At 53.4% G+C, this 27660-nt stretch overlaps 1 protein-coding gene across 1 annotated transcript in view; it reads right to left on the reverse strand.

Moving 5' to 3' along the window:
* Positions 1-25825, reverse strand: part of GRIK3 (glutamate ionotropic receptor kainate type subunit 3) — a 208584-nt gene extending 182759 nt beyond the window's left edge. The window contains exon 1 of the mRNA XM_045859909.1: positions 25711-25825. Coding sequence (XP_045715865.1) covers positions 25711-25825 — 115 coding nt within the window. The remainder of the gene's footprint in view (positions 1-25710) is intronic.
* Between the last annotated feature and the right edge of the window lie 1835 nt (positions 25826-27660).

Raw genomic sequence — 27660 nt, forward strand, 5'->3', positions numbered from 1 at the left:
CTTAGAGACATTTTTAGAGACATTTCAGGTTCTCAGAGAAAATGAGCACAAAGTATAGGGAGTTCCCACACACCCCTTCCCCTGCACACGTGCACAGCCGCCCCCGTGACCAACACCCCCCGCCCCCGGGAGAGGTGCACTCAACGAACCTCCGCTGACACCTCGTCACCACCCCAGTGGCAGTGGCTCCCCCCAGGGTTCACTCTTGCTGCCGCACATTCCACGGGCTTTAAGGAATGTAGAACGGCGCACTTGCATAATGCATCCACCGCTCTCGTCTCACACGAAGTGGTTCCACCGGCCTGCCAACCCCGGGCTCCACCTGTTCACCCCTCCCTCGACCCGCTCTTTCATTTTTATCGATTAAGGGGCAGGATTTCCTCGTACTTCATTTCAGATTGCCTGGGTAGAAACTCGCCGAGGATAATGATAGGATGGAGGACTTGAGATTTTTACCTTCTGACGAGGCCAAAAATCAGAGAAACTGAGGCATGGACAAGCCCCAGGACTCCGAGCAAAAGGCAGATGGAGGCCAGGCCTGAGCGAGGGCGCCTTCACTCCACCCACCCCGGATTCCCCGGGGAGCCTGACTCCGTCCAGCAGCCTCTCCCGGCACAAGCCGGGAGGGGGGCTCACAGAGCTAAGTGTGCAGACAAATCCACCTGGAGGAAAAGGCCTTTTGTCAGTTTTACTTTTCCATTTAAAAGGTAATCTGTGGAATGGGGGCTGAAATGGTAGCAAGCGCCCATGGCTGGAGGGGTGTGCGAGTGTGTGCGAGTGTGTGTGTGTGTGTGGTCCATCTGTGCAGCGCCCATGTTACCAGAGTCCGGAGAAATGTCAGACTCTCATAGAAGGAGATTTTAATTAGGTGAGAGTTGTCTCCAAAAAGTACTAAAATTAAACATGAATCCATAATGCATGGCATCATAGCTAATGGTATGCAAATCGGGCTGGGCCAGGCTGAGGCAGGAACTTGGGCCCATGGCAGTAATTGGGAAAAATGTCCCCTGGCCTGCAGCCGCAGCCCCACAGATGCAGATGGGAGGGGGCAGGGGTAGAGGTGGAGGGGTGGGGTTTTCAGGGGGGCAGCTAATGTCCTGATAATGAAGAAAAGGTGGCAGCAAGGACTAGGACTGCCTGGCAGGGCCACCCCCAGTGACACGGTGGCAGCCATGGGTTTGCTGAGAGAGCACCTCCACCTGGGAAGGAGGGAGAAGTGGCCCAGGAGGCCATCTCTGCTGTATGCCAGCTCCTTTGGGGCTGGCTGGCCTTCCCCCGGCTGGGCCTTTGAAAGGGGTAGACCCGCAGATGCGAGTCTGACTCTCACCTCTCTCACCGGCCAACCCTGTGACTTGCACTGATCACCCAGGCTGGACCGCTGTTTGCTCAGGTACAAATCAGAAAAGACTAATTCTACCCATTCCAGTTCCCAGAGCTGCCCTGGGGGTCAGAGGAGTTGTAAACACGTTTAGAGCTGTGCTAATGGATGCTTGTCCTTTTTATTTTAATGCTTATTCTTGAGAAGAATAAATAAGAGGTAATGTCTACTGAGTGCTTCCTATGCCATCAGGCAATTTAACCAACTCAATCCCTTCTACAGACAAGAAGAAACTGAGACGCAGTAAGTGTGACAGATAAGAAACGGTGAATCCAGGAGTCCAACCCGGTGAGTCTGGCTGAAGAACCTACTCGACTGACAGCTATGCTAAGAGAGCTCTTAAAGATGGAGGGAAAGGGCACACCTCATACCACCACCAGACGACAGACGGAACCTGCACAACCCGGCCCGGCTGGGGGCGTGTGCGGTCAGCAACTACAATGCAGGGCGGAAGCACCCAGGAGCCGTCTGCCCTGACTGCCTGTCCGTGCACTTTCCGGGTCTCAGCTTTCCCACTACGCAGCCTTCATCCTGCTGGTCCAGGCAGCTCCCTGACGCTTTCCAACTCCAAAGCACACTGTCTGCCCCAAGCAGTCCAGCACGATAGAAAAATGCCAGGGGCTGGAGTCAGCCCAGCGTGTTTAAATCTCTGTTCCGAGATCCCAATGATCTCCTTGACCCCAGTTTTTTCATCTGTACAATGGAAAGACTAACAGTTTTTGCTTCGTTACCTTGTTGTGAGGATTAAATTGTTGAGACAATGGGCCCTGGCCTGCAGCTCAGCGGGTTAGAGCGTTATCCTCATACTGATACACCAAGGTTGCAGGTTCTACCCCCGGTCAGGGCACGTATAAGAATCAACCAATGAATGTTGTAAATACGTGGAACAACAAATCCATGTTTCTGTCTCTCACTCTCTCCAAAACTAACAAATTAAAAAGTTGATGAAACAATGATGATTTTAGCTTATAAGCATTGAGCTCTTCTGTAGCAGACACTGTCCTAAGCATGTTACACATATTAGCCCACTTAATCCTCACCAGCTAAAATGAGCCAACACCCATATGGTACTCATATGTGCCCGGCACGTGGTGCTTACCCATAGTAACTCGATCTGTTCTGCAACCCCTTTTCATTCCCATTTTACAGATGGAGAAACTGAAGCACAGACACTTGGAACTCACCCAACCGAGAGCCAGGTTTTGAGCCCAGGCAGTGAGGCCCCAGTGTCTAGACTCATAACCAGCTCTGCTGCTTCCTTCAGCACCTGCATGCCTAGCACAGCACCTGCCTTTTCTGAGCATGCAGTACAGGATATCGTTGGGCTTAAGAAGGTGGAAAGTTAACTGCAAACATAGAATTAAATAAGATCACACATGGAAATCTCCTAGCACACAGCAGGGGCTCAAAAAAGTCACATAAATGAATGAATAAATAGATGGTAGATAGAAAGATAGATAGATGGATAGACAGACAGACAGATGCGTGAATTTAAGGGAAGACCACGGGACTGTTCTGGCCCCCGATTCCTCTCACTGCAGCATCTGGTGCTGTAACTGGCTGCCCTGCCCCCAGCTAATGGTGGTCTCACGGACCTAGGTGGATGCCCAGGAGCAGTGGCGGCTGGGGCCCCAGTGCACCCTGAAAAGCAAAACTGTCCTTTGAGGCCTGGGTAGATGGATCAACTCTCCGGCCTGGGCCAGAAGAAGCCCTGGCGGCGGTCCCAGACGTCTCTGAGTCCCGTCCAGGTGGGTTCTGTCTCGGGCAGCCGCCCCTGGGAGTGGCAGGCAGAGGAAAAACACGACAGGAAGTGGCACCAAGGATTTTGAGACACAAAAGGGGTAAAGCCTTCCTGTGTGTGGAAATGAGTGCCAGGGGGGCAATGCCTACTGAGTTTTCATCAAAGTAATTTATTGATCAATACAGCTGACAGGGCTAGTTCAGCAGTTTTGTAACAAATAACCGTGTACTGGATGCGAGGAGCACTTTACCGCATTGTGGCGAGCAGGGCCAGGCCGAGTCACCCGTGTTTGATGGCCCTCTGGGAGCAGGGCCCTGGCAGTCACACCTCTGTGGCTTTATCATCGTGACAGCAAAACACTCGGATGGGGAGAGAAAAGATGGGCCAGTCTTCCAGATGTTTAGTCTACCTGGCAGCAAACAGCAAGGTCATCGCGATGAGCCTGGAACCCTTGAGGCAGGGATAAAGGTTTAAGATGCCCAGGAAATGGAGCTGTGCACTCACTAAGTGCCTATTTACCATGCCCTGAGCTAGGTGCTCTGAGATGCGCCACATTTCTCCATGTTTTCAGGTAAGAAAAATCAGGCTGGCATTGTGTCCCCAAGGTCATGGAGCAGCTGAAAGGCAAAGGGATGATCCACATGTGGATCTGCCTGCAGGACCTTCGTGATCCAGCTCTCACTAGGGTGCCCTTGAGGAAGTGGCTTGGCCTCACCGAACCTCAGAGTCTCCATGTGGAATCTGGAGAGCCCCAGTGCTGTCCCTGTCTGCTGAGCTCACTGCTGAGGATGGTGGTGGACACAGTGTGAAGGTGCTCGGCCTTCCAAAGAGAATTCCTTGACTCAAGAGTGGTCTGTCTTGCTAGAGTCCCCCAAAATGCCCAGCCTGGACCAGACAGGGATACAGGCTGAGCAATTCACACCGATTGAACCGGCTGGCCCGGTGTTCCATCCTTAAACACCCAGGTTCCTGAATGAGTACGTGCTCTTCCTCCTGGTCTGTGGGCCATGCATAGGTACAAACTCAGGCATGCGCTTCAATCAGAACCTTGCTACTTAGCTCCCCACCTGCCCCCCAAGTAATTCGGCACCTTTGGGCCTCTATGGGTTCACTCACCTCGATATTCGCCTAGAAACATGAATCTCCCTGGAATAGCAGCCCCTCCCCCACAGAGAGCTGGGCTCCTCAGGGCTGCAATGCCAGCTCCTCCACCGGGGCTTTAGACACAGCTTGGGACAGGCTTGGGGGAAGCCCCGTGCCGGGAGGGGACGTCACTCTCCATGAGCAGCTCCACAGAAGGATGTAGAGAAGGAAGAAGGAGGCTGAGTCCCAAAGCCTGGAAAGGGCAGAGGAACCAATGGTCCACAGCACAGGGCCTCGAACCAGAACCGGCGCCAGCTCGGAAAGGCCCGGAGACGACACCAGACTAGGGCTTTGGAAAACCTCCTTCGCAGCCTCATCCAGTGCCACGCCCCACCCGCCTGTACCCATGATCCTCCTCTCTGTTCTCTCACCAGCCCGTGCTCTTTCCTGCCTCAAGGCCCTCACACATTTCTTAAAAGACTTTATTTATTTACTTTTAGACAGGAGAAGGGAGAGAGAAAAACATCAATGTGTGGTTGCTCCTCACACGCCCCCAACTGGGGACCTGGCCTGCAACCCAGGCATGTGCCCTGACTGGGAATTGGACCCTCAGCCCTTTGGTTTGCAGGCCAGCACTCAATCCATTGAGCTACACCAGCCAGGGCTTCCCCTTGCCTTCTTCATAAGGCACGTTCCTCCCATTCTTCAGGCCTCAGCCTAAATGCCACCTCCTCTGAGAGGCCCTCCCTGCGCCCAAACCAAAGAATGGTCCCGCAATTTATTTTCATGCCCAGCATTTCCTGTAATTAATAACTGTTAATTTATTTGTTTTGATACCTCTGTATTATTTGTCACCTTAAGTAGGGTGGACAAACTCCCATGAAGAAGGAAACCTCATTTTTTGGGTCATTACCCTATACCCAGCACCAAGTACCCATAGTAGAGGCTGGCACCCATAGTAGGTGCTCAACCAGCATTTACTGAAGGGAGGAAAGAAGGGGGAAGGGGAGGGACAAGGAAAGGGGAGGGAAGAAACAAGTCAGGCAGGACAAACTGCAGGCAAGCTTCCGAGAGCCGACCGGGAAGGGCCACTCCATCTACAGATTCCTTTTCTGCGACACTCGCAGACGTCTCCTCACATGGGTGCCCTTCAGGTGATACGGCTCCTCCAGGAAAACGCCATGAGGTACTCATGGAACCCCACTCCCTGCAGGGGTGCCACAGCCTTACGTATTTTACACGTGGTGCTTGTCCACCAATGGACGACAAACCACATCCAGTGGCCTCTTTGCCGGGAAGCTGGAGACAGGCAGAGAGGCCAGAAACTCGGAGGGGACGGGGCAGAGAACCAGTGAGAAGTGATTCCCAGTGGCTCTCTGGGCCGTCTGGACCTGCATTCCACTCAGAGGGTGTTTGGACCCCACCAGGCACTTGGGAGCTTGGTCATCCCAGCCCAGAACCCACTTGGCCTCTCTTTGTGTTTGTTTTCCCTCCTTTTCTCCCAGTGTCTCCGTCCTCATCACGGGCTTGCCATTTCCCATTCACTCTCTATATCCCAATACGAATCTATCCACATTGGCTGGTGCTGGGATTAAAACAAGGGGGTCAAAATAAAGTCCAAACGGCCTGCTCCCATCTCAGCACCGAGGTTCCGTCAGGACTTGGGGTTCAGAAAGCTGGACAAATCGCACTGCAGGGTGGCTCAGGTTTCCTCTGAGCAGGCAGAGCCGTCCTGAGAGAACCAGTCGGGCCGGGCTCTGGGGCCTGACCTCCCGATCGGAATCCAGGCTCTGCCACCTACTGGCTGTGTGACCTCAGGGCAAGTCCTTCATCTCGGGTGTCCCTTCTTCGTCTGCAAAGTGGGGGTCGCTGTGCCATCTCGTAGGGTCCTTGCGAGGGTTAACGGATGAACATACAGAAGTGCTTAGAACACCCTGGCATGGCCAGTGCCCAGCAAATACTGGCTTTAGGTTTTTTTCCCCCTGGCTTTAGTCTATTAGTTCTCTTTTTGCCAGTTTGTTTTTAATGCACTGTGGGGCTGAGCCCCCAGTCTGACCTCCAGGGTCACTGTCATTTTCAGGAAGTAGAAACCTTTCTGTTCCTGCTGTGGGTGGTTCTGAGCTCAGCCCGGGGCAGCAACCCTGCACTGAGCACCTAGGAGGCTCCTGGCACCCTCCCAGGTGGTGTCAGGAGTATGACACTCACTCCTGTGACATCCCACAACCGTCACCAAGGGTGTTCTGTCCCCAGGAAAGGCCTGCTTCCAGGACCAGGAAGGGCAGGCGTCTGAAATCTCAAACTGGAAGCACACTGAAGACTCAGGACCTCAGGGTCTGGGCTTGGGAATAAGAAAATAGGCCCAACTTCACCTGAAGCTTCCCATGGCCACCTGGCTCCCAGGCGCCCTGAGATGACATCGCAGGACCTGGGCGAGGCTGAATTCATAAGCACCATTCTAGGTGGGGAACTTCCTTCTTTGCCAATTGTTCCTTCTGCAGCCACCTCCTGACAATGTCCATGGGGGCTCTGTCCCCCAGACAGCCCACACTCGCACTGTAGGTGCTCCCCACCCACAGCCCGGCCAGGGTGAGGGTGCCCAGCACCTCACGCCTGTCTGGGTGGGGGCACAGCCTCTCCCCCTGCTCCCCAACCCCCACCAAGCAGAAGTGGCAGCTTTGTAGAGCTTCCTACTTTGTATCTCCCCTCAGAGCCTGGAGGGGGATGGGAAGGGACATGTGTCCATGTGGCCTATTATCCAGGCCCAATTAGTTGCTGGGGCTGTGTTGTCGGAGTGATGGGCCTGCGGCCACTGTGGGGACTGCGGAGAGTGAACAAGGACAGAGGTTGTTAAAATGCTCCTGCAGAGATCTGATGCCCGTGCTGTGTCCTGGCACCTCAAAGACATGCTAATGTGAAGTCGTGCACGGCAGACTTTCTCCCAGGTGCGTGTTAACTTAACTCTGGGTAATGCTGCCCAGAGATACGCACATCACCACATCACCACTCGGAGCCAGCCAGGTGCCCAAGGTGGAAGGGTGAGCCAGGAGCATCCTGAACGCACCGCTGTCCGCTCTGGGAGAGGGGTGTCCCCCACCTGGCCCCACCCAACCCATGCCTCTGGAATTCAGTTTGATTTGTGGGGCGCTTACTAATTGCCTACTGTGGGCCTGGCTTGGTGCAGCTGCTGGAAGTACACAAGGGAACTGAGTTGGAGCCAAGGGCCTGGCATTCAAATCTTGGGGACACCACCCCTTACTAAAGGGGTGCCTTCACCTCACCAGGGCTCATCTGGAAAGTGAGAATAACTGCATCCACCTTAGAGTTGTTGTGAGAGTTAAATGAGATAGAATAGGCTTCATCGGACAATAGATGTTATTATCATGGTAAATAGGAACAAGATAAGGCCCTGTGCATTTGAGAAGCCCCTGGTCCATGTGGTGGGGGTTGGGGGCCTGGGGTCAGGGGTCCGGGGGCGGGTTTGGGGACTCAGTACCCATGGGAGCCAACAGAAAACCTACAGTAGGCAGGACTAGTGACAGAAAAACATTGAACATTGGAAATGAATGGCTCTCTTAGCCTTTTGTTTATTCCTGATAATAAAAACACAGGCACACCAAATATTTTACTTTTTCCTCTTAACTCGACTGCAAGAGAAACAGCACATGCAAAATGGCTCTGACACAAGGGCACACTATAGGGCAAGGTGGGGCTTGTGGCATGTGGGAATGTGGGAAAAGAAGCTGGAAATCCAAACTTTTCTATAAAACATGTCCATTTTGAAATTTTTACCCAAGAACATGCTTGATGATTTTAGAGAGAGAAGAAGAGAGGGAGAAAAACATCAATGTGGGAGAGAAATACTAATCAGTTGCCTCCTGCATGCACCCCAACCAGGGACCAAACCCGCAACCTAGGCATGTGCTTTGACTGGGTATCAAACCCACAACCTTTTGGTTTATGGGACAATGCTCCAACCAGCTGAGCCACACCAACCAGGGCTAAAACATTCCAAATTTTGAATGTTTTCATTTGAATGTTTTTTAATGTTTTTAAAGGCTAACTCACCTTAAAAAAATAATTCAACTTTAAATTAATGTGGGAGGCAGAGCCTAGAAACAGTTCAGAAAGAGAATTTCTTGAATTTTAGGCTAAGGAGTTTGTCTTCAAGAGAGTAAATAGCTTTGCTGCTGTTGTTGTTTTAATAGCAAAAAAAAAAAAAAAAGTCTGAGGCAAATGCAAGAGGTCCATAAGCATCAGTGTCATGAGCTCTGTGGCCAGGAGGAAGACTAGCAGGGAAGGAAATTTTTTTTGTACTATCAAGAAGTGCTCTGAAAAGGAGGGGAAAGAAAGGCTCCAGGAAGGCTTGGGAAGGTCACGACCAATTGCCTAGTGCATCAGAGGAGGCTTCCTGGAGGAGGTGAGACTTGTGATAGGACTCCATGTATGAGACAGGAGAAATTCAGCAGGAAGCCAAAGAGGAGAGGCCATCCCAGGTGGGAAGCACAGAATGAAAAAGCATAGGAGTCAGAAACAGTGCTCCCTGCCTTGAGTTGACCATGGTTCTTTCTGTATGTAAAGTGTTTTATGTAGAGTCCTGGCTGGGCGGGGCTAATGGGTCTGCCAGTGGCTGAGGACTGGGAGGAGCCAACCCAATGTGAAGTCCTGAAGGATGGGGGTCTTGCCAACTGCCCACTGCCACCCCAGGAGAACAGGCACTGGGGGTTGTGCCCACACTCCTTGCAGCTGCCAGGAAAGGGCACGCCCCAGGGAAGCCAGAGAATCCAGGTGCTCTGACTAGAGGAAAGGTAGACAGGCAAGGGGCATGTGACGGGGGGACCAGGTTAAGAAAAGCCTGTGCCGGAGTAACAGGAGCAAAGATCCTCAGGGAAGGCGAGAGCTGGAAGGAGCTCTATGCCAAGCTGGTTTCCAGACCCAGTCCACTCACTCCGTTTCCTGCCCAGATCTGTATAAACAGATGCAACAAATACTCCTGAACACCTACTGTGTACCACAGGCACTGTGATAGGTCCTGGCATCCTCTATTTAAAATAATAACAGCAATCATGATGATGACAATGACCATGATGATGCTGATCTATAGTTGCTTTCTCTGTAAGTGTTATCCTAGGTTCTCCGTGACCTCATCTACAAAGTGGGGACAAAGTCCCTACCTCTTGGGTTTGCTGGATTAAGTGACAGAATGTCTGGAAGATGCTTACCACAGTGCCTGGCACATTGTAAGCCTTCAAAGGATGTCTATTGTTATTTTTATTAATACAGTCATATTGTTAGCACAGGGTGCTGGAAGTTGGAACCATGAGGGAAGCATAGGCCAACCGATCAGTGTGGGGCTGCCACTCCCACTCCTGCTGCAGCAGTCCTAGGTACCAGTGAGCCCTGCGCCCACCTGCAGGCTGAGGCCTCCCTCCTCACACCACATCTGCCCAGGAGAAGGAGGGCAGCTCCACCCTCAATGGGTGAAGGGGTTTCAGGTCAGCCACGGGATGCTCCTGACCCTTTGGAGACTTCTAAGGGAAAAGCTGAGACCAGGCAGAGACCCTTTCTTGAGCCTCCTTGCACAGTAGTCAGTGGGATCTAGGATTCGCAGAAGGCCTGGCTGGACGGCCAGACACCCAGGACCCGCCTGCCTGCTGGAGGAGTCTGTGAGGGAAGCAGCCACCACCCAAGGGGTGTTCAGCACCTTGGGTGCCAGAAGACAGAACACACCTAGTGTTTCCTGGTCAAACCAGGGAGCCAGCTGAGCTTGCAGACAGCCAAATGTGGCATTCATCGATGGGGGTCTCACAAAGCAGATGCATAGTTTCAGGACGGGACCACACATGCGTGTCATGGCCTGGCCTCCAGTGGACAGGCCTGGTGAAAGGAGATGGCCAGGCTTCTGCGGAGAACCGTGGACCAGGAGTCAGGACTCATGGCCTCTGACCAATCCTCCATTCTGTCTCCACTTCTCCCCGTCCTTTCTCACCTGAAACACCTAACCAGCTTCCTGATGCGCACCCCCAAGCTTCCACTCGTACCCCCTGTAGTCAGATCACACAGCCGCCGCCCGGACAAGTCTTCACAGATGCAAATCCGGTTGCATTGCTCCCTTCATGTAGTCCTTAATGGCTCCCTAGTGCCCTGGAGATAAAGGCCAGCCTCCTTACCTTGACTCATACAGCCTCCCAGGGGCCCACTACTCAGGCCTTATGTTTCCACATCCTTTTTGTTCACTCCATTCACACTGGACTTCCTTGAGCTTTGTAAATGCTAATTTGGAACATGAAATCGTTGGCATTTGACCATGTCTGACCTACAAAGCTGGTAGTTTGTGTAGGTTCAACTGAACACAACTGTCTGCCCCGTGGGCATTTGCGCGCTTCACTCCCTCTACCTAGAGCACACCCTCTTCCCCTCCACGTTGCTTTCACCTAACCGTCCCTCAGGTCTCAGCCCCAACGTCACTTCCTCAGGGAAGTCACTTCCTCAGGGAAGTGACGTTGGGAACATCATCTTTCTGATGTTCCCTGGCAGCCGGCACTTCCTTCTGTAAATCGCTTTGAACCGGTAATGACTCTTTGATGTCTGTCTTTCTGGGCAGATAGCAAGCTCACTGATGGAAAGAACCATGCCCGTCTTGCTCACCCCTGTAGTCTCAGCCCCCAGCACAGGGCTGGCGTATAGTACGTGATCAGTAAAGTCTTGCTGGGTGAACAACTGCCTGCGTGAATGAGTGAATGCTGCTCCGCCCTGACCCGCTGTATGACCTTGGATCACCCCACCTCCTTTAGACATCAGTTTCTACTTCTGCAAAAAAAGGTAACCATACATCAGAGAAATGTGAACATTAAATGACATCAGACATACCAGCATATTTGGCATTATACTGCTCAAAAATGTTGACATCAGGGCCCTCTCTGGAGTGGGCTGTGGCCCCCACTGTCCTTTCTGACCGGTGGGCACTGCCAAGGGAGGAAGTGCTGATGGAGACATGCAGGGAAGAACCTGGTAAGAGAACTCCTTGCAACCACTACACTGAGCTCCGCCTTCTTGGAGTCTATAACGTGGAGCAGGCACAGCCCTGGCCTTTCAGGTAACACAGGAAGCCTGGATTTGTATAGCATCTCTAGCCACACAGTTCAGGATGCCTAGAATACCATAACGAAAGCAAGCAAGAGCCCTCCTGTAATATCCCTGGCCAATCTGTTCTTGAGTGTCTCCTATAACAGGAAGCTCACTACTCTCCAAGGTATCTTATTTTATCTTCAAATAGCACTGAATATGAGGTGGCTGGTGTTGAACTGAACTCTGCCTTCTGGGACCGTCACCCACCGGCCTCAGTTTTGTTCCCTAGGACCTCTAGAACCAGGTGTGCTCCCTCTTCTACTCTCGGCTCCTCATCTCCAAGCTCCGGTCTTTGAGCATCCTCTCTGGCGCTTCGCCTCCACACCTGTACAGCAGGGACAGCACGCGCTCACCTTACTTCTCTCTGGATGGGGCTGAGACTCACAAGGAGAAAACATTGGCATTTCTGCTCAAAGAGTGAGGCTACGGGAGCCCTAGACCTTCCTCACTATGTGCGGGGCTGAGGTCCAGGTCTGAGATCAAAGCAGCTCGCAGAAAAGCAGCTCGCCCACCTTCTGCCGGGTGAGTAGGCTCAGAGCCTGTCTGCCCGTCCCAGCCTCTGGGAGAGATTGATGCCCGCACTGACGACTCACTCCAATGTATTAGGTACATAAAGCAATTGATTATTCCATAAATCATTGTCTCATGAAAAAAAGTTCCATTTTTTTAAAAAAAGAAAATATTATAAATCTGTCCAAGCCCATGTGAACAAAAGTGTAGCCACTTCAGTTTAATTGTCTGAGAGCGTCTTTGCTTTAGTCCCAGAAAGAAAAGTCCCTGAAGCTACTGGCTTCCAATGTAGGTGGTTTCCCTCCCAAACTCCACAAACAGCAGTGTCAGGTCGTGGGGGAGATGGATTGACAGTACAGCAGGAAGAATCTGGATTAGCCAGAAAGAACTTTCTCACACAGGAGACAGATTCATACCCTTCAGAGACTTAAACACTGGATACAAACCCCTGCCCTTACCTTGCCCCTTTCTCCTTACACACACACCCACCCCCTCTAGAGAGGCTAAGGTCCGGTTCTGCCGGGAGACAGAGACCAGGCCAAAATGAATGATGAGTGGGGCTTGAGGATGGTGTGTGACAGATCAGGACCAAAAGAATTCTCAGAATAGCATCAGTGATAGAAAGATTGGGAAGGGGAAAGGGCAAGGAGGGCAGGAGTGAAGGGTGAAAGGGAAAGGCTGTGGTTGGCTGGGTGGTTTTTAGCTTGTCTCTTCTCTCTGAGCTTCAGTACCCCTCCCCAGCGCACAGGAGAATGAGGAAGATCCAAGTGCAGGGCTCTGAGCTGAACTGTATGTACCAAAATGTTCAAGGAACCGTAGCTACCACTACGGGTCACCTATTGGACCTATATGAGGCCATTCAGATGCCAGCGGGCCCAGGAATACTGCTCCACCCACTCCTCCCAGGTCCCTGCAAGCCCCTGCTCTGTGTGCTCTGCAGTACACAGAACAGATGCTCCAAAAGTGTTCAGTGAATCAGTGAGTCAGCCCAGAGTCCACGTGAAAAAGACAGGAAACAAACAATTACAAACAGCATAAAAATAGCCCCATTTCCAAAGCAGATCTTTCTGATTCTGTGACTCCAAGCAGGAGCAGCAAACCCTAGTCCTCTCTTACTGAGCTGTCTCAAGTCAGGGCCCCTGGAGTACCCTACGTGGTGGCCCCACCTCCTCCCTGCCCATTCCAGATCTTTCTGGCTGCTGTAGGACTCCAAGATGACATCTTGCCTCCTAAATCCCCGGGACTGATTCACCTAAACCTCACTCCTGCTTTAGAGGCAAAAGCCAATTCCACCAACTCTTACAATTCTAAGACTCTTAGCCTCCTGTGCCCTCTGGCTTCTAGTCCAAGTGTTGTTGCAGGCCACCCTCAGTACCCTGGTGATGAACAAAAGCTCCCCTTTTCTGGGAGGTATGCTGAGGTCACTTTCCTGCTTGGGAGAGAGAGATCTTTGTCAATGCCCAGTCCAATCACAAGCCTCCTCAGACACATCCAGGTGGTGGAGCACCTGGTACTGCTGGGTTCTTTGGGGAATGCCACAAAGCTGTGACACATTTAATTATCATTACCTGAACAAGGGGTAATTTTATTTACTCACAGAAAATACAGCTCTATTACAGCACATGCAGGGCTCCACAACTCAAAAAGTAATATGACACAAAATACTTTTAAGAAATCACATTTAGCAGGATAAAAAAACCACACACCACAAGCCTCCTTACCAAAGGCAAATGTGAACGATGGCACTGACAAGCTGAGCGACGACGCTTGGTATCAGGTGCGATATTTGACAATGGAATGTTCACTCGCTTTATCATCTGTTACCGCTCCCTAGCAGACAAGCCGAACACGGCACAAAAGGTTTAAGAACAATGTACGTGGGGGAATAAAAGGAGAAAATCCTATCCATTCACTTCATTTTCTTTTTCTGAGTCACTCGATGCGAATGACCACAAATAATACTTCTTACCAGCCTACCGTGTGCCTGCTAAACACCTCAGTGCAGTTTACACACACCAGAGTCCTAGGGGAACAGCATTTGGAAAAAGAGTGCCTGTTTAGCAAGACCTTACAATGACCACCTCACCCTCACTAGAAAAGCCAGCGCGCAGATGGCGCCCACGGCTACCCAGCGGCCTGGCTGCTCTCCGTGGTGCTGAACTCAGAGGTTGGGGTGAACCTGAATTTCCCTGCCTCTCGCCGAACCACAGAGGGTGTATCATCATCTATGAGCTTTTTATAAACACATGTGACTCTGATTTGTATTTCTCCCCCAATGTGAAAAAAAAAAGGCTTTGTAAGTCTGTTTTGACACAGTGGAAAAATCTAGTCTCCTTATCTTTCTTAAGACTGCAAATGTGAAGCTGTGTGTGTGTGTGTGTGTGTGTGTGTGTGTGTGTGTGTGTGTGATAGGGAAGTGGATGGGATTTTATAATAGACTGGGGGGTCAGAGAGTCATGTTTTCATTTGATTTTCTTCAAGGCTCACCAAGGCTCCAGTCATTTCCCCTTTTCAGCCCTCCGTATCCCAATCTGCAGTAGAAAAGAGTGGGGCAGGTAACGGACCCCTGTAGCTCCAATATCTGGGGTGCCTCCACTTGTGTTCCTCCATGGGCTCAGAGACTGTCACACAGGATGACCTCGCCAGGCCTCCTCTAGCATAGATTTTCTGGATCCGGAGGAAGACACAAGCCTCAGGCTCCTCTTGCAAGAAGCCAGGGATTCAATCTCTGCTCAACCTCCCCCAGCCCTCAGTCCCTATGGACCAGCCATAATTCAGCTAAACCTGCAAGTTCACCTATATTTTATTTACTGGTTCAATGTTACGAGACAAGTAAAATAGACGGCTGTCACCTCTATTAAACTGGGCAGGAAAAATGGCCATGTAGGCAACAGGCTCTCTGCCCATAATGCGTCATCTATCTCCCGGGGGAGGGAAGCAGGAAAGGGGAGGGCCTGGCTACAGGGGAGGGCCTGGCCGCAGGGGAGAGCCCAGTCCGGTCACGCTCGGGAGGCTCCACTGCAAATCTGTCCTGCCTTCACTCTCAGCTACCCTACACAGAGCAGCCCAGTCAGTCAGGAATTGCGACCATCACTTAAGTTCTCCGTTTCCCCACTGAACCAAAGGAAAGTCACTGTATTCACTCACCAGGCTTGGGAGAAAGAATGGTGGTTGAGCCCCACTTTTGGAAACCTGTGCCAGAGAAGAAAATCTCCAATTGGTTATCTTCTGCAAGTACACAGACACATGCGTGTGCACACATTCACACTCCCTAGAACCCAGGGCAGGTGATGGATGTGTTCCCAGGGCTAAGTGGCCCAGGCCAACTGTTCATACAGCCTGACTCCCCAGGTTAACTGCCAACCTCACTTTCAGAAAGCTGTCATGCAGACCTGTTGTCTACACATTCTATCAGGATCCAGTGATACGGTGAAGACAGATGGCCTGTCCCGTGGCTGGTGGCAGCTCAGTGACACAGCTACAGTTCTGCCAGGCAGCTGTCCTGAATGGCCAGTCTATTAAGGAAGGGACAACAGACATTCCCTTCCTTGGTTCAGCTCCCAGAGGGAGCAGCAGAAATGCTGAGGAGCAAATGGGAAAGAGGGAGGAGTGAGGCCAGAAAAAGCGGGTGGATCATGGTCTTTTCTACTGTCTCTTCTTGAAGCAGACAACTTGTGTCTGTCTCAAAAAGAGAGTCATGAGATGAACCAGACAACAGATGTAAAGACCAGTCCTAGGCCTGAGAAAGAAGGACCTACTACTCCAGGAGGAGTTCCAGCTATTCCCAATAGTCTACATAGAAAAGGTCTTAGCATAGGAGGTGCTGAATGGATATATTAGAAGAACACCATGAACTCCATCAGGACACAGACTTCATTTAAGACTCTAACAATCTCTTCCATGAAATACTGTTGACAGCAGGGAAAATGTATTGAGCTGAATGACAGGGTAGTTAGATAGTCTTATATTCAAATGACTATATGCATCAATGCATTCATTTATTCAACAAATAGCCATTAATCACCTACTATGTACCACTCAGTGCTAGATGCATTAGACAAGTGGTGAGTAAGCCAGCTATGGCCCATGCTTGTACAATGTTCATCTCTAAGGTAATTAAGAGTTACAGTATAGTAAGTGCCATGACAAGGAAAGTTCAGGGGACTGTGGGGACTCACAGGAGATGGGAATCAAGAAAGGCTTCTTAGAGGGAAAGACATGTTTGCTGAGACTGGAAGGGATAACTAGAAGTTGGCCAGGAAGAATAGCAAAAGCAGAGGCACAGAGTGTGAGAGAAGGCCCCGTGCCTTCTGGGGTCTTGGATGTTCAGTATGGTGGAGCCAAGAGGGTGTGTGAGGCAAAGAGGAACAGTGCAGGAGTTTGCAGATGCCAAACATGGCAGGCCGTGAAGGGCCTTAGAGCCAGAGAAAACCAGTGGGATTTTGAAGCGGGCTGAAGTGTAAGGTTGTGGACCCAGGACCACTGAACAGACTCTAACACCGGTCATTTCCTGCCTAATGTATTGATGACAAACATAGCTGAAGTGAAGGGAGGTTCGTTCATCCTGGGCAAAGATGGCACAGAGCTTCTTTTTGAGAGCCACAGAAGCTTCACTGTCTGGAGCAGTGGTTCCCAACCTCAACCATACTGTAGGCCAATAGCCACTCAACCTCTTTACAACAGACCCTTGGGGGGAGGCCAGAGAGGGAGAAGAGGGTGAAACTCATGCCTACCTCCCAAGGATGGAGAGACAGGAACACACTTTGGTGCTCCAGAAACACAGAGAAGAATAACCGCCTGAAGGTTCAATAATGGGATTTACTAGGGATAAATGGCAGGTCCTGGCTTTAGGCTCAAAAGATCAACTGCCAAAGAGAGGATGAGAGAAGTTATGGATCAGCAGAGATGCCTGTGGAAAAGACCTCGTGATCTCGTGAGACCACCAGCTCAGTGTAAATCGACAGAGTGAAATGGCTGCTGAAAAGGCTAGAGTAGTCTGGGGTTGTATAAGTAAGCACCAAAGCTGAGATCTGAGGAGGTGATGAGCTTACCGGTTTCAACACATAAGCAGTACTATGATAAACTCTTGATACTATGCCGGAAGAATTAGGCATCTTTAATCCGAAGAAGTGCCTTTACATTTCTGTAGAACTGCATTGTGGGACAGGGAGTAAATCCAAACCAGAATCAGCTGGCAGGGTGATCATAATTTTAAGAGTAATGCGTAATATTTATTGAGTGCTTACATGGCTGTGGTCTAAACACAGTTAAAATGCAAATTCTCGGGCCTCGCCCTAGACCCACTGAATCAGAAGCTGTGAGGGTGGGGCCCAGCAGTCTGTATTTTACTAAACAGTCCAAGTGATTCTTATACATGGTAATGTTCGAGAACCAGAGGCCTGGAATGACCCCTGGGGTTCTCTTCAGCCAGGATTCTGTGATTCTTCACCGTAGATGGGAACTGCGATGCCTGGAGCCCTGGGAAGTCCGTGGCTGCCTGCTCCAGCTTTTCCGCCCAATTGGGCAGGCTTTTCGGAATAGCATATTTCAGTTCTGCAAAGCAGATGCAGGAAGGCTTTGCAGAAGTCTCCCGTGTTCCTTTCTTTAAAGAGCTCATTCCTGCAGTTGTTCTTAGAACTCTATGAACCCCTTCCATTGGCAGCCTGTCTGCATCGGCCCCCTTAACAACACAAGACTTTATTGTCTCCAACAGATAGGAACCCTCTCCATACGCACCAGAATCTTAGGTCCTTCTCGCTCCTCTTTTCCCCTCGGCCTTCCTTAACCACCATTCGGCATGTTACCAAAGGATTTGGACTCAAAGCCGCCACTACACTCCGCCCCCCGCCCCCGCCTAGATCTCACTCCATCTCATTTTCTCCAATCTGAATGATCACTGTGGGGACTCTCTCCTCCCCGGCTTTTGCCGCAGCATCATTACCTGGTGTCTCCCAGCAGAAGCAGCAGTGTCTATGCCCTGGGGCCCAGACTCCAGCTGCAGCCCCTCTCTGGAATGTACCTGCTGCCCTCCCAGGAGCAAGATCGAACTCTCCACCCAAGAACTGATCAGGACTCCCTGGACCAATCTCTCAAGAGCATCCCATGACCAGAATCTTCCAATCTCTGGATACATGCAAAATGCATTTCAATGAAGACACTGCACATGTAGGGAAGAATCGGCACCCTGTGGCTGCAGGTGAGAAAGAGCAAGCCAGGAGGAGTTTGAGAGATGACATACAGCAGCCTCCTAGGAAGGGCACCTCTCTTGCTCCCTAGCACGGGGGATAACTGTCACAGGCTGCTAATTCAGCTGCAGGCACATGGGTATGTGAGTGGTGGGCAAATGCCATGTATTGATTGGCATGGAGTATTGAACGTGAGGGTTGGCTCAAGGCAGAGGGTACATAAGAAGCAGACAGCCTCAGAGCTCACAGTCTGATGGTGAAGACATGGCCTCCACCCTCGGGGAGCCCTCCTCTCCTAACATTTACTAAGCATTAGACACTGTGCAAAGAGCTGTATATGCCTTATCTCCTTTAACCTTCGCTCTAACCTGACAAGGATGATAGGGTAAGATTCAACCCCTGTGAAATGTTTGCAGATCAAAAACAGCTGACTATGGATTGACCTAATATTAATAATCTATTGTACAGATGAAGACACGGAGGCTCAGAGGTGAAGTGATTTGCCTAAGGTCACAGAGCAAGTACACATTGGACTCACACTGAAACTCAGGTCCACCATGTTTCATCAAACCTAAAACATATCGTTACATTTCAAAGTGCCAAGAAAGAAAAAAAATCCTGCAGGTAAACTTGGACATGACACATGAGACACAGACTGATTTCAAAGATGTGAAAGTGTATGTGTGTGTCTTAGTATCATTAAAATATATTATTTGATTCCAAAAAAATTCATTCTTCCTCTTGGTAGTGATGGGGGAGAGGTGGCCTTAGGCACCTTTGGGCAGCTCCATGGCCTGACACACATGCACTATAGAAGGCACAGACACCCACAAGCAAAATTACAGGCAAGGTCGATAAGCATTAGCAAGCAAGGAGTGAAGGTCAAATGAAGCAAAGAGGGGGACACAGAAAGGTGATCCTTGAGGAGAGGGGAGTGCCAGTCTGGAGCAAGAGGTGGTGTGGGCCCTGGAGGTAATTCCAACATAGAGACAGAAAGATAATGTGGGGCAGAGTGCTCTCAGCACGGCTGCTCCAAGACGTGGCTAATGGGAAACCAAAGCAGACTCAGAACGGCCTGTCCTCAAGCCCAGTTCTCTTGCCCTCAATCTAGTCTCCTCTCTCCCAATCACGACTCAATTAAGATTTTGTCTCTGGAGCACAAGAGAACCAGGAGAAAACATGACTCCACAAGCAAGCACAGGTGCGGCACCTAGGGGCGCAACTTTAAGGAGGTGCTGGCTCTCATGGACCATTGTGCAAGTGCAAGGCCACCACCTGAGAGCCTCCTGCAATGCGGTCCCCTGGCTACCTCACTCAGCCCATCCTAGTCCTGGCCCTGCGCATGCCAGACTCCTCCTCACACACCGAAAGCAGCAGGACAGACCTCTGGACAGCATTGGAGCGTCTCTACAAAGGCGTCACACCTGTTTGATTCTCCAGGGGCAGACAGTGTCATCCCCACTTTACAGATGGGGAAATTGAGGCCCCAGAAAATAACATTACCCCTCTGATTGTGTCTGTCCCAAATCTGCCACTTCTGTAGGGACTCTGAGCAGTGCAGTTTCCCCAACTTATCAAACAGTTTGGTCCCTGGCAGCCACCATTACCCCAGTCTCCCCTGAGGGGAGGAACGTGATGGAAAAGGAGGGTTAGGTCTTCCCCTGGGGAAGGGTGGGTTAGGCACCTCTTGCACCCAGGTCCCCACTCCCTACCCACACTGTCTACAGCAATGCCTGGTCCAGGGCCCAGAGTCAGTGGACCTTACCCCTCACGTTCTCCCCAAACTCAATTCTTAGCAAGGCAGGCTCTATTTAGAAGGTTGTAACGTGCCTTTTGCTTAAAAATAAAATGACCATAAAACCTATTCGTTTGGAAAGGCTGTTGGAGGGAAGAGGGCACTGGACTGGGGAGGGAAAGGGGAGGTAATGCAAGGAAGGGAGAACAAAGAGCTAATTCACCGGCCACCTTCCCTGGCCAGGTCACTAGCTGGTGAGGACGGAGGTGAGGGGAAGACACATACACGGAGCCCTGGGGTTCCCTCGGGGCTCTGATGATATCTTTAAGCCTAGTGGCTGTCAGGGCACATGGGAGCTGGAGTCCGCAGAGCAGAGGCATTAGCCTCTGGGTGGACTGGCCACACCCAAGGGAGAGTCCAAGCTTTCTTTCAGGCTTGGATGAAAGGGTCAGGCAGAGTGCCAGAAGGCCAGACAAGGTGGAGTGTGGTCAGAGTGAGGGTGCGTGTTGGAGGAAGGGGTGGGAAAGACTATCCATACCGTTCCTCTCAAGGAGGCACATCTGCCACATGCCCATCAGCAGGGACAGTCTACCTGGCACTGGGAGGGCTAAACGTCACATAATCAACCCAGCTATCCCCCATAGCAGGTGCAAGAGCCCAGCCCAGTGAGGCCACGCTCAACACCCAGAAACAGGGAGTGGTGGGGCGGGGGGGACTGCTCTGAGTGCCTGTAAAAATCTTTGTTCTCTATCTTCTAACTACACAGACAGCTAAAAGCCCAGGATCTGGATCAGGCTGACAGGAGGAGAGTTCTTACCCTGCCTCTGCCACTCACTGTGATCTTGGACAAGGGACTTCACCAGGTTGTTCCCTCATCTGCACAATGCAAACAATGCCTGCAGGGTGGTGAAGACTGAATGAGACAATGGGGAAAATGCAACAGCCACATTTATTGAGCACTTACTATTCACCCACGTTACTAGTCATTGTTTGGAAAGCACTTAGCACAATGCCTAACAGTGGATAAGTGCTCGAATAAATTGTGGCTGGTGCATTGTTGTTGTGTTGTTGTTTTATTAGTGTGATTGTGCAAGAGACCCAGGTGGGGTCCCAGGCAGGAGACATGGCAAACGCCACCACCTCAGCACAGGCACACTGCCCCCTGGTGCTGCTGTTGGGGATCAGCACCTCAGAGAAGAGCTATTCTAGCCAACAAGCTCACAGAAGATACCCATCTGCATTAACCACTCGTGGGGCCCATCTCCCCACCAAAGCTCCAGCCCTGGGAAGATAAGCTGGGGCCTGCTGGGAGCTGGCCGCAGAGGAAGAGCCCTCATCCTGGAACTTCGGTCCTCTCTGTTGCCAGGCAGACCCTGGGGAGCTCCAGGCTCCTCTGCGCTGCTGCCCAGCCAAGTGGAGCATCGGCTTTTTCTGTTCCCTCTGTAGGGTCTTAAGCAAGAAAAGAGGCTCAGGCTAAAACCGTGGGAGGCAGAGGCAAGGGCAGCTGTTTGTTACGGGGTGGAGGACAGCCAGGTCTCCCCATAAAATAGCACCCCACACAGCCCTGACGTCTCTTCTGCATAAGCCTTGCCCCTCTCCCAAGAGGAGAGGTTTTCCTAGTGTCCAGAGGGACATCGGTGCCTTTTCCCCCACAGAGGGGACTCTGTTTCCTGGGGCAGGGACAGAGAGCACTCATGGGAACACAGTGCCTCAGGGAGGCTTACAGGCCCCACCAAGGATCCTAAAAGCAGCTAAGCAGCCTGGCTTTCCTGAGGAGGGGAGGGGATGAACAGTGGCCCCTGAAAAGTTCTTTGAAAAAGCAAATAGCACAGCAGCGCTGGACTTCTGCAACCGGTTGTGGTGCCCTGAACCAGGGGGATGCAAGTGACCTTGGAAGGGCCTAGTGGGGACACAGTGCCTGGCTCACCCTGCATAAACCACCTTGAAAAATGCCAGATCGCCTCCACGTCAAAAAATATTGAGCGCAGTGCAAGGCAGGCATCAAGAAGAAATTAAACTCCACCTGGAGAAGGAGGGAAGCCGGCGCTGACAGGAGCAGCTGGGCTAGAAAGTGGAGGCAGAAATTCCTCAAGTTAATGCTTTCTCAGGCCCCTCGGGCCACTCCCAGGTCTTGTGTGAAGCTGTTTACTTCCGGGGGGGGGGGGGGGGAGACCCTATTGATCTTCATTCAGCTCCTGTCTTCTCCTACAAGGCAGTGATGTTTCAGCGCATCACCCGTCACTGCGAGAAATTTCTCATTGTTTTACACGCAGCAGCTCCCAAACTCAGGAGACAAACGCTTAGGACCATTTGGGTGAACTCATGGCAGAAGATGCAGATAGAGCGGGTCTGAGAGCTCTGGGGGAGGCACCTCCCTCCCCTGGCATAGGCGGCAGTTGCCTGCTGGGCCCCTAGGCTCGGGGCCTCTGGGCTCTGATCTACTCTGTAGATGCTCCGAGTCTGGAGCTGAGCCAGCCTTTCCCTCTCCCCCAGCACCAGCCCCCCCCATGCACACACACATACACATACACACACATGCACAAACACACACCTGCTTTATGTCTCTGCAGTCATTTGGCTCCAAACCTCACCCCTGACTAGCTAGAGACCACCACCATCTAGTCGAGCTCCCCAGCTGCTGCCACCACTGTCTGGTCCCCACTTCACATTCCAGGCTGGCCCCCGACCCTCCTGTATGTATGCAACATGAGGGAGCCTCACGAAACACAGCGAATCTAACCACGAATCTACACAACAGATCTACAACAGTGCTGACAGTCCCCGCCAGCCTCAGTGAAGGGAACTTTGAAGCCAGAGTAGCCCAAACCGAACAGTTTACAAATAGGGTAACAGGCTCAACGTTGGGGCGGTGGCGGCGGCGGAGTGAGATTTGAACAAGGTGGCCCAGGAAACTGGCAGGAGGTAGAACAGAAAAGCCGGGCCTCCTGGCTCCCAGCCTAGGGTCCCGGCACTTCAGCTTCTGAGTCGTCCTATAACCAGGAAATCCAGGTCCCCGCATGAAGCCACACACGGAAGCCTATGTTGTTGAGAAGACCCACGCATTGAACCGCTTTCCAGGAGTTAAGACCAGGATCCATCGGAACAATAACAGCGATGATAATAATAATAAAATACTGAACAATATGCCTTGAAAACCTTCCATGGGCAACACCGGATAATCACACGCAGAATACATCTTCCACATATTCATATAAAATAATCAATGATCATTTTTCCCTCGCAGACTACAATCCAATTACTCTCTCTCCCTCACTCTCCTTTGTTACTCGCAAACCATCCAAGCAATCAATGCCTTGACCTCTCCCTCTGATAGACACAATTACAAAAAGACAGAGCAATGCAATTCATCTATTCAAGACGGATTGTTTGAACACTCTGTCACACTGCTGAGCTATCCATCTCCTTGTCTAAGAGGAAATTTCAGCCCCCAAAAGAAGCACAAAGAGAGGGGGCGGTGCGCTGCTCCCAGCCCAGAGAGCCCTTTGCGCACCTGCAGGAAAACCCTCTCCCCGGCTGGTGCTCGGCAACGCCTGCCTGATGGAGAAGGATTCGGCTCCAAGCGCAGCCGGCTGAGGCGCACTGCCGAGCTCAATTGCTGGGGCCTCAATTCCTGCAGTCCCAGCCCCCAGCCAGAGCCCTGAGATCATGGGGGTGAAGAGGGATGAGAAAAGGATGGTATCGGGCCCAGCCAAGGCGGTAGGTTTGGGGTGCAGCAACAGAATCTTTCTCTCTCTGGGCCACGTCCACTACAGTTCCCTGACTCCAGCTGAGGCTTCAGCCTGGGCTGGGAAGAACCGAAGTTCAACTCCCCGGGAAGCTCCAGAGAAGCCCAGGGGTCTCAGAGCCTCCCATCCGCCGTCCAAGCTGGCGCAGCTACGGCAGTCACGGCAGTCACGTTTGGCACCCGCACAAGCACCCCAGTTCGGGCTGAAAATCAAATGGGGCCAGGCTCTCAGATATAAATGGCCTGGGCCGACACGCTAATTAATCCTGAGGCTTAATACGAATAAGATTAGAAGAGAAGAGGGCTTTGCCATCCTTAATTGCATTATTACACGCTGAACCTAAGAGAGGGCGGGCAGGCTTGAGGCTTCCCCTCGGGGCAGTGAGGAGTCCCCCAGTGCAAGTCAATTTCGCAGTATGAGGAGCAGGCGAGGGTGCGTCACCCTGCCTCCTCCAGCTCATTCTTCTGAGGCCAGCCTCACCTGCTCCTGTCTTCCTGGGCCTCCAAAGACCTCCATTGCCGAGGCTGGGCTGGGAGCATGCCAATCCCACCCCTGCAGAGGATCGCCGAAGAGGATCCTGCAATGCGTGCGCTGAGCACATAGCACCTTTTGTCCCCCCTTTTCTTCCAAAGGCACCCTACTATGCAGGCCCTCCCCCCCCTCCAAAAAACCAAAACCCCAGAGGGAAGGAAAAGAGAGAATAAAGAAAGTGCTGGCCCACAGCAAGGGGCTGCCTGCCTCTGGAATGGTGGCCAAGCTGGGCGCTGGGGCAGAGATGAAAGATATTTTTTGGCTTGCCAGGAATACCTTAGGCTGCAAAGGGTTAAGCCTGACCGTGAAGGCTGTCCCCAGAGTCCAGTAACTGGGCTCCTCTGCCTCTCCGTGTGCACCTGCCAGGATCCGGGGTGTGGAACGAAAGACCCCAGCCTGGGCAGAGCTGAGGAGTGTGCGTCTACTCCCATCCAGACGTGGAATTCAAGAGGGGTTGGGATCCAGGAGAGAGCTACGGAGGAGACAGAGCCCCAGGATTTGCTCGCCTCCTAGGAAAACCTCAAGTACGAAACCACCGACATGGGTTCCCTGCACCCCTCACGCCGCACCTGGAGAAGAGCCAGAGGGGAGGAAGCTGGCCCTGGCTCAGCAGAGCTCTGCCCGCCTTGTGCCAGACGCTGGTGCTGGCGCCTCGAGAACCCAGGCGGCCCCGGTCTCCGGCCTGGCGGCGGGTGCACGGCCTGCGTAGTGGAGGCTCCCGCGTGGCCAGGCCGGGCCCACCCCTGGTGGCCGCACGCCTGGGACACGCAGGGCTCCCCCGCACCCCACCCCCACCCCCGCAACGCCCAGAGCGCTGGCTACAGGGTGTCTGGACGGCCACAACAAAGTTAACGCTCCGAGTAAAAGACTCCGACGAGAAGAGACGCAGACAAGCCAGAGCCCCAGAAGCTGCGCGCAGCCCCGCCAGCTGCGGAGGGATTTCGGCTAACTTTAAAAACCACTCGCGTCCCTCTCGCCGCCTGCCCTAGCTGCTTCGGGCTGGCTCGAGCGCTCCCTCCCCCCCCCTCCGCCCCCTACCTGCGCTGCCCCCCGGCGGGGGAGAGGCCTCCGCCCGCAAGGGGCAGCTGAAGTGACCTAGAGGGCTGCCCCTCCTCTGCCCCACACCACCCGGCTAAATGAGGGCCACCGAGGCCAAGGGCGACCACCGGGAGAGGGGACCGGCTGCCCTAAGTCATGCGAAGCCATACCCTGCATCCCTGCCGCCGCCGCTAGAGCCATGCCCCAGGTGGGGGCGAGGGGCCCAAGGGGAGCTAGGAGGGAAGAGAAGTTGGCGCCTTCCCCAGGGTTCCCGCTCCGCGGAGAAGCCGGGTCCCAGAACTCAGTCTGCGGCCAGTCGTGCTGGCAGTCGCGGGAAAATGCGCCCGGTACTCGGGTTGGGGCTGGCACGCTCCGCTGCACTCCGATAGGTCTGGCCTCCCAGGAGCGCGCCAAGGGCCACTCGCCCTCACCCGCAGCGGCCCGACTGCCTCCTCCCCAATAAGTAGGGCCTGTGACCCCGGCTTTGGAACTTTGTCCTCACCACAAAAAGCTCCTGGTGGCCACCCGACCCCGGCAGCCCGAAAAGGTTGGTAAAATCTCTTGGGATCGCGTTCAGAGGCCCCCATTCCCGCCCCGGCCCGGGTGCACGGAGACCCCTGGCTTCGGGGACCTCTTACCGATCCGGATGACGTGGGGCATCCCGCGCGAGTCCGGGATCCAAAAGGCGCACACGAGGAGCCCGGCCCAGTATTCCCAAACCAGACTCCGGAGGCGCCGCCAGGGAGCGGTCATCGTTGGGCGCCGCCGAGCGTGCCCGGGGCGCGGCCGTGGCGGGCTCCCTGGGGCGGCAGCTCTAGGCGTGGGCGCGCAGCAGCCCCCGAGGCGCCGCCTGGCCCAGCTGCCCGGCTCCGGAGCGCCGCTGTGAGTGGGGGGCGCCCTGCGGCGCCGCGCACATCTTACTGGGGGCAGCCCCGCCGGCGCCCGCCCCGCCCGGCTGCCGCCCACGGGCCGCCCGCTAGTGAGGCTCCTGGGCTCTGCCCGCACTCCGCTCAGACTCGGCTCCGGCTCGCGTCGGCTCGGCTCCCGCGCGGGCTCCCACCTGCCCGGCTGCCGGGCGCTGGCAGGCGGGCTGCACGCCTCTCCGGCCGCTCCTCCTCCTGCCGCCGCCGATGCTATCACCCGGGCTCGCACAAAGCCCCGGAGTGGAGTTGCACGCGCGCACACACTCCCTCCCAGCCCCCTCCCCCGCGCCCTGCCTCCCGCCTCCCGCGCCGCCCGCCGCCCGCGCTCCCTCCGCGCACTCCCCCGCTCACACACACTTCACACTCACACCCGCCGAGGCTACACTCGCGCGCTCACACCTGCGCAGGGGCGGGGAAGGGGACCCTGGACGCGGTTTCGGGGACGTCCGGAGAACGAGGACTCTCTTCGATTCCCAGACGTCCCCATCCGCTCTGCCGCCCCCAGTCCCTTCACGTGCGAGGGCACGGAGCCTGGGAACCCGGCTTGGAGTAGGAGATCTGGCACCGGGAGCTGGGAGACGGCAGCAGCCTAGCGGCCCGACCAGCTGGAGAAGACGCGCCGCCGGGGAGCTGAGGGACCCGGAGCCCGCCGTCTGCGGAGTCTCGCCTTCCAGCTCGCACGCCTCCGGGGCCGGCTGGACGGCGGCAGCTGGCCGGAAACTGACCGGGAACCGCTTTCCCTCCCTCAACCCATCCCTCATGGAATCAGAGTTGGGGCTGGGGCTCAAGGAGACAGAATTCAGAGCTAATTGCCCAAGCTGGGCAGGGGCTGGTAGGGGCGTGAGAACCCAGGCCAGAGCCGTTGCTGGGGAAGGCAGGACTGACCGCGCACTGCAACGACTGGGCCTTCGGAGCAAGACGGCTGAACCCTTCTTTCACAGGGGCGGCGGAGATGCGCCCTGGCACTTCCCGTCCCTCTTCTCCCCCGGTGCGGGAGGGGTTGGCCCGCCTTCCCCCTTCCCCCTGAGAAAGAATAGAGGGAAACTGTAATTTTCCGTGGGATGGAGCAGGACCCGTGTGAGAGCAAGCTAGAAAAGGTTAAAAGAAAAAACTTGTTTATTAGCAATAATAATTTTTTTTTCAAGTGGCGCTGGGTGTCAGGGGAAGAGAAGGGCTGTGGAGCGAGTCTGGAGCAGGAGGCTGCGAATTTCGCAGTTAGGTGAGTTTAATGACCTTTCTGACAGAGACAAAGCGGTGCTGATACAGTAGATAAATAAACGGATCTGTCACCAGCAGCGGCTAGGCTGTGTGTGAATTTATTTTTCTCATTTAAATAATTTGATCTATTCCATCATTCCCAATCTCTCCCATTTGCCAGCTGTCTGGTGTGAACATTGCCCCCAACATCTGAATAGCAAATCTTTAATTTTCTTACAAATAGACTATGAGTGGAGCTCTATCTGGCCTGTTAATCCCCCCATCTTTTCTTTCCCTCCTGGGCGTAAGGGACCGTGGCATTGTGTGGGGATGTGAACACTGCAGCGTGGCCAGTTCCTGCCAACGAGGAGGGGACTCCCTCCCAGCGGAAGTGGAGGCAACTGTGGCCGAGGGAGGAGCAGGACAGATGCCCAGGGCTGTCCTCCTGGGAAGAGAAAAAGGCGTGCC

This window comes from Phyllostomus hastatus, unplaced genomic scaffold (genome assembly GCF_019186645.2).
Source record: "Phyllostomus hastatus isolate PE091 unplaced genomic scaffold, TTU_PhHast_1.1 phas_scaffold_182, whole genome shotgun sequence".
Taxonomy (NCBI): Eukaryota; Metazoa; Chordata; class Mammalia; order Chiroptera; family Phyllostomidae; genus Phyllostomus; species Phyllostomus hastatus.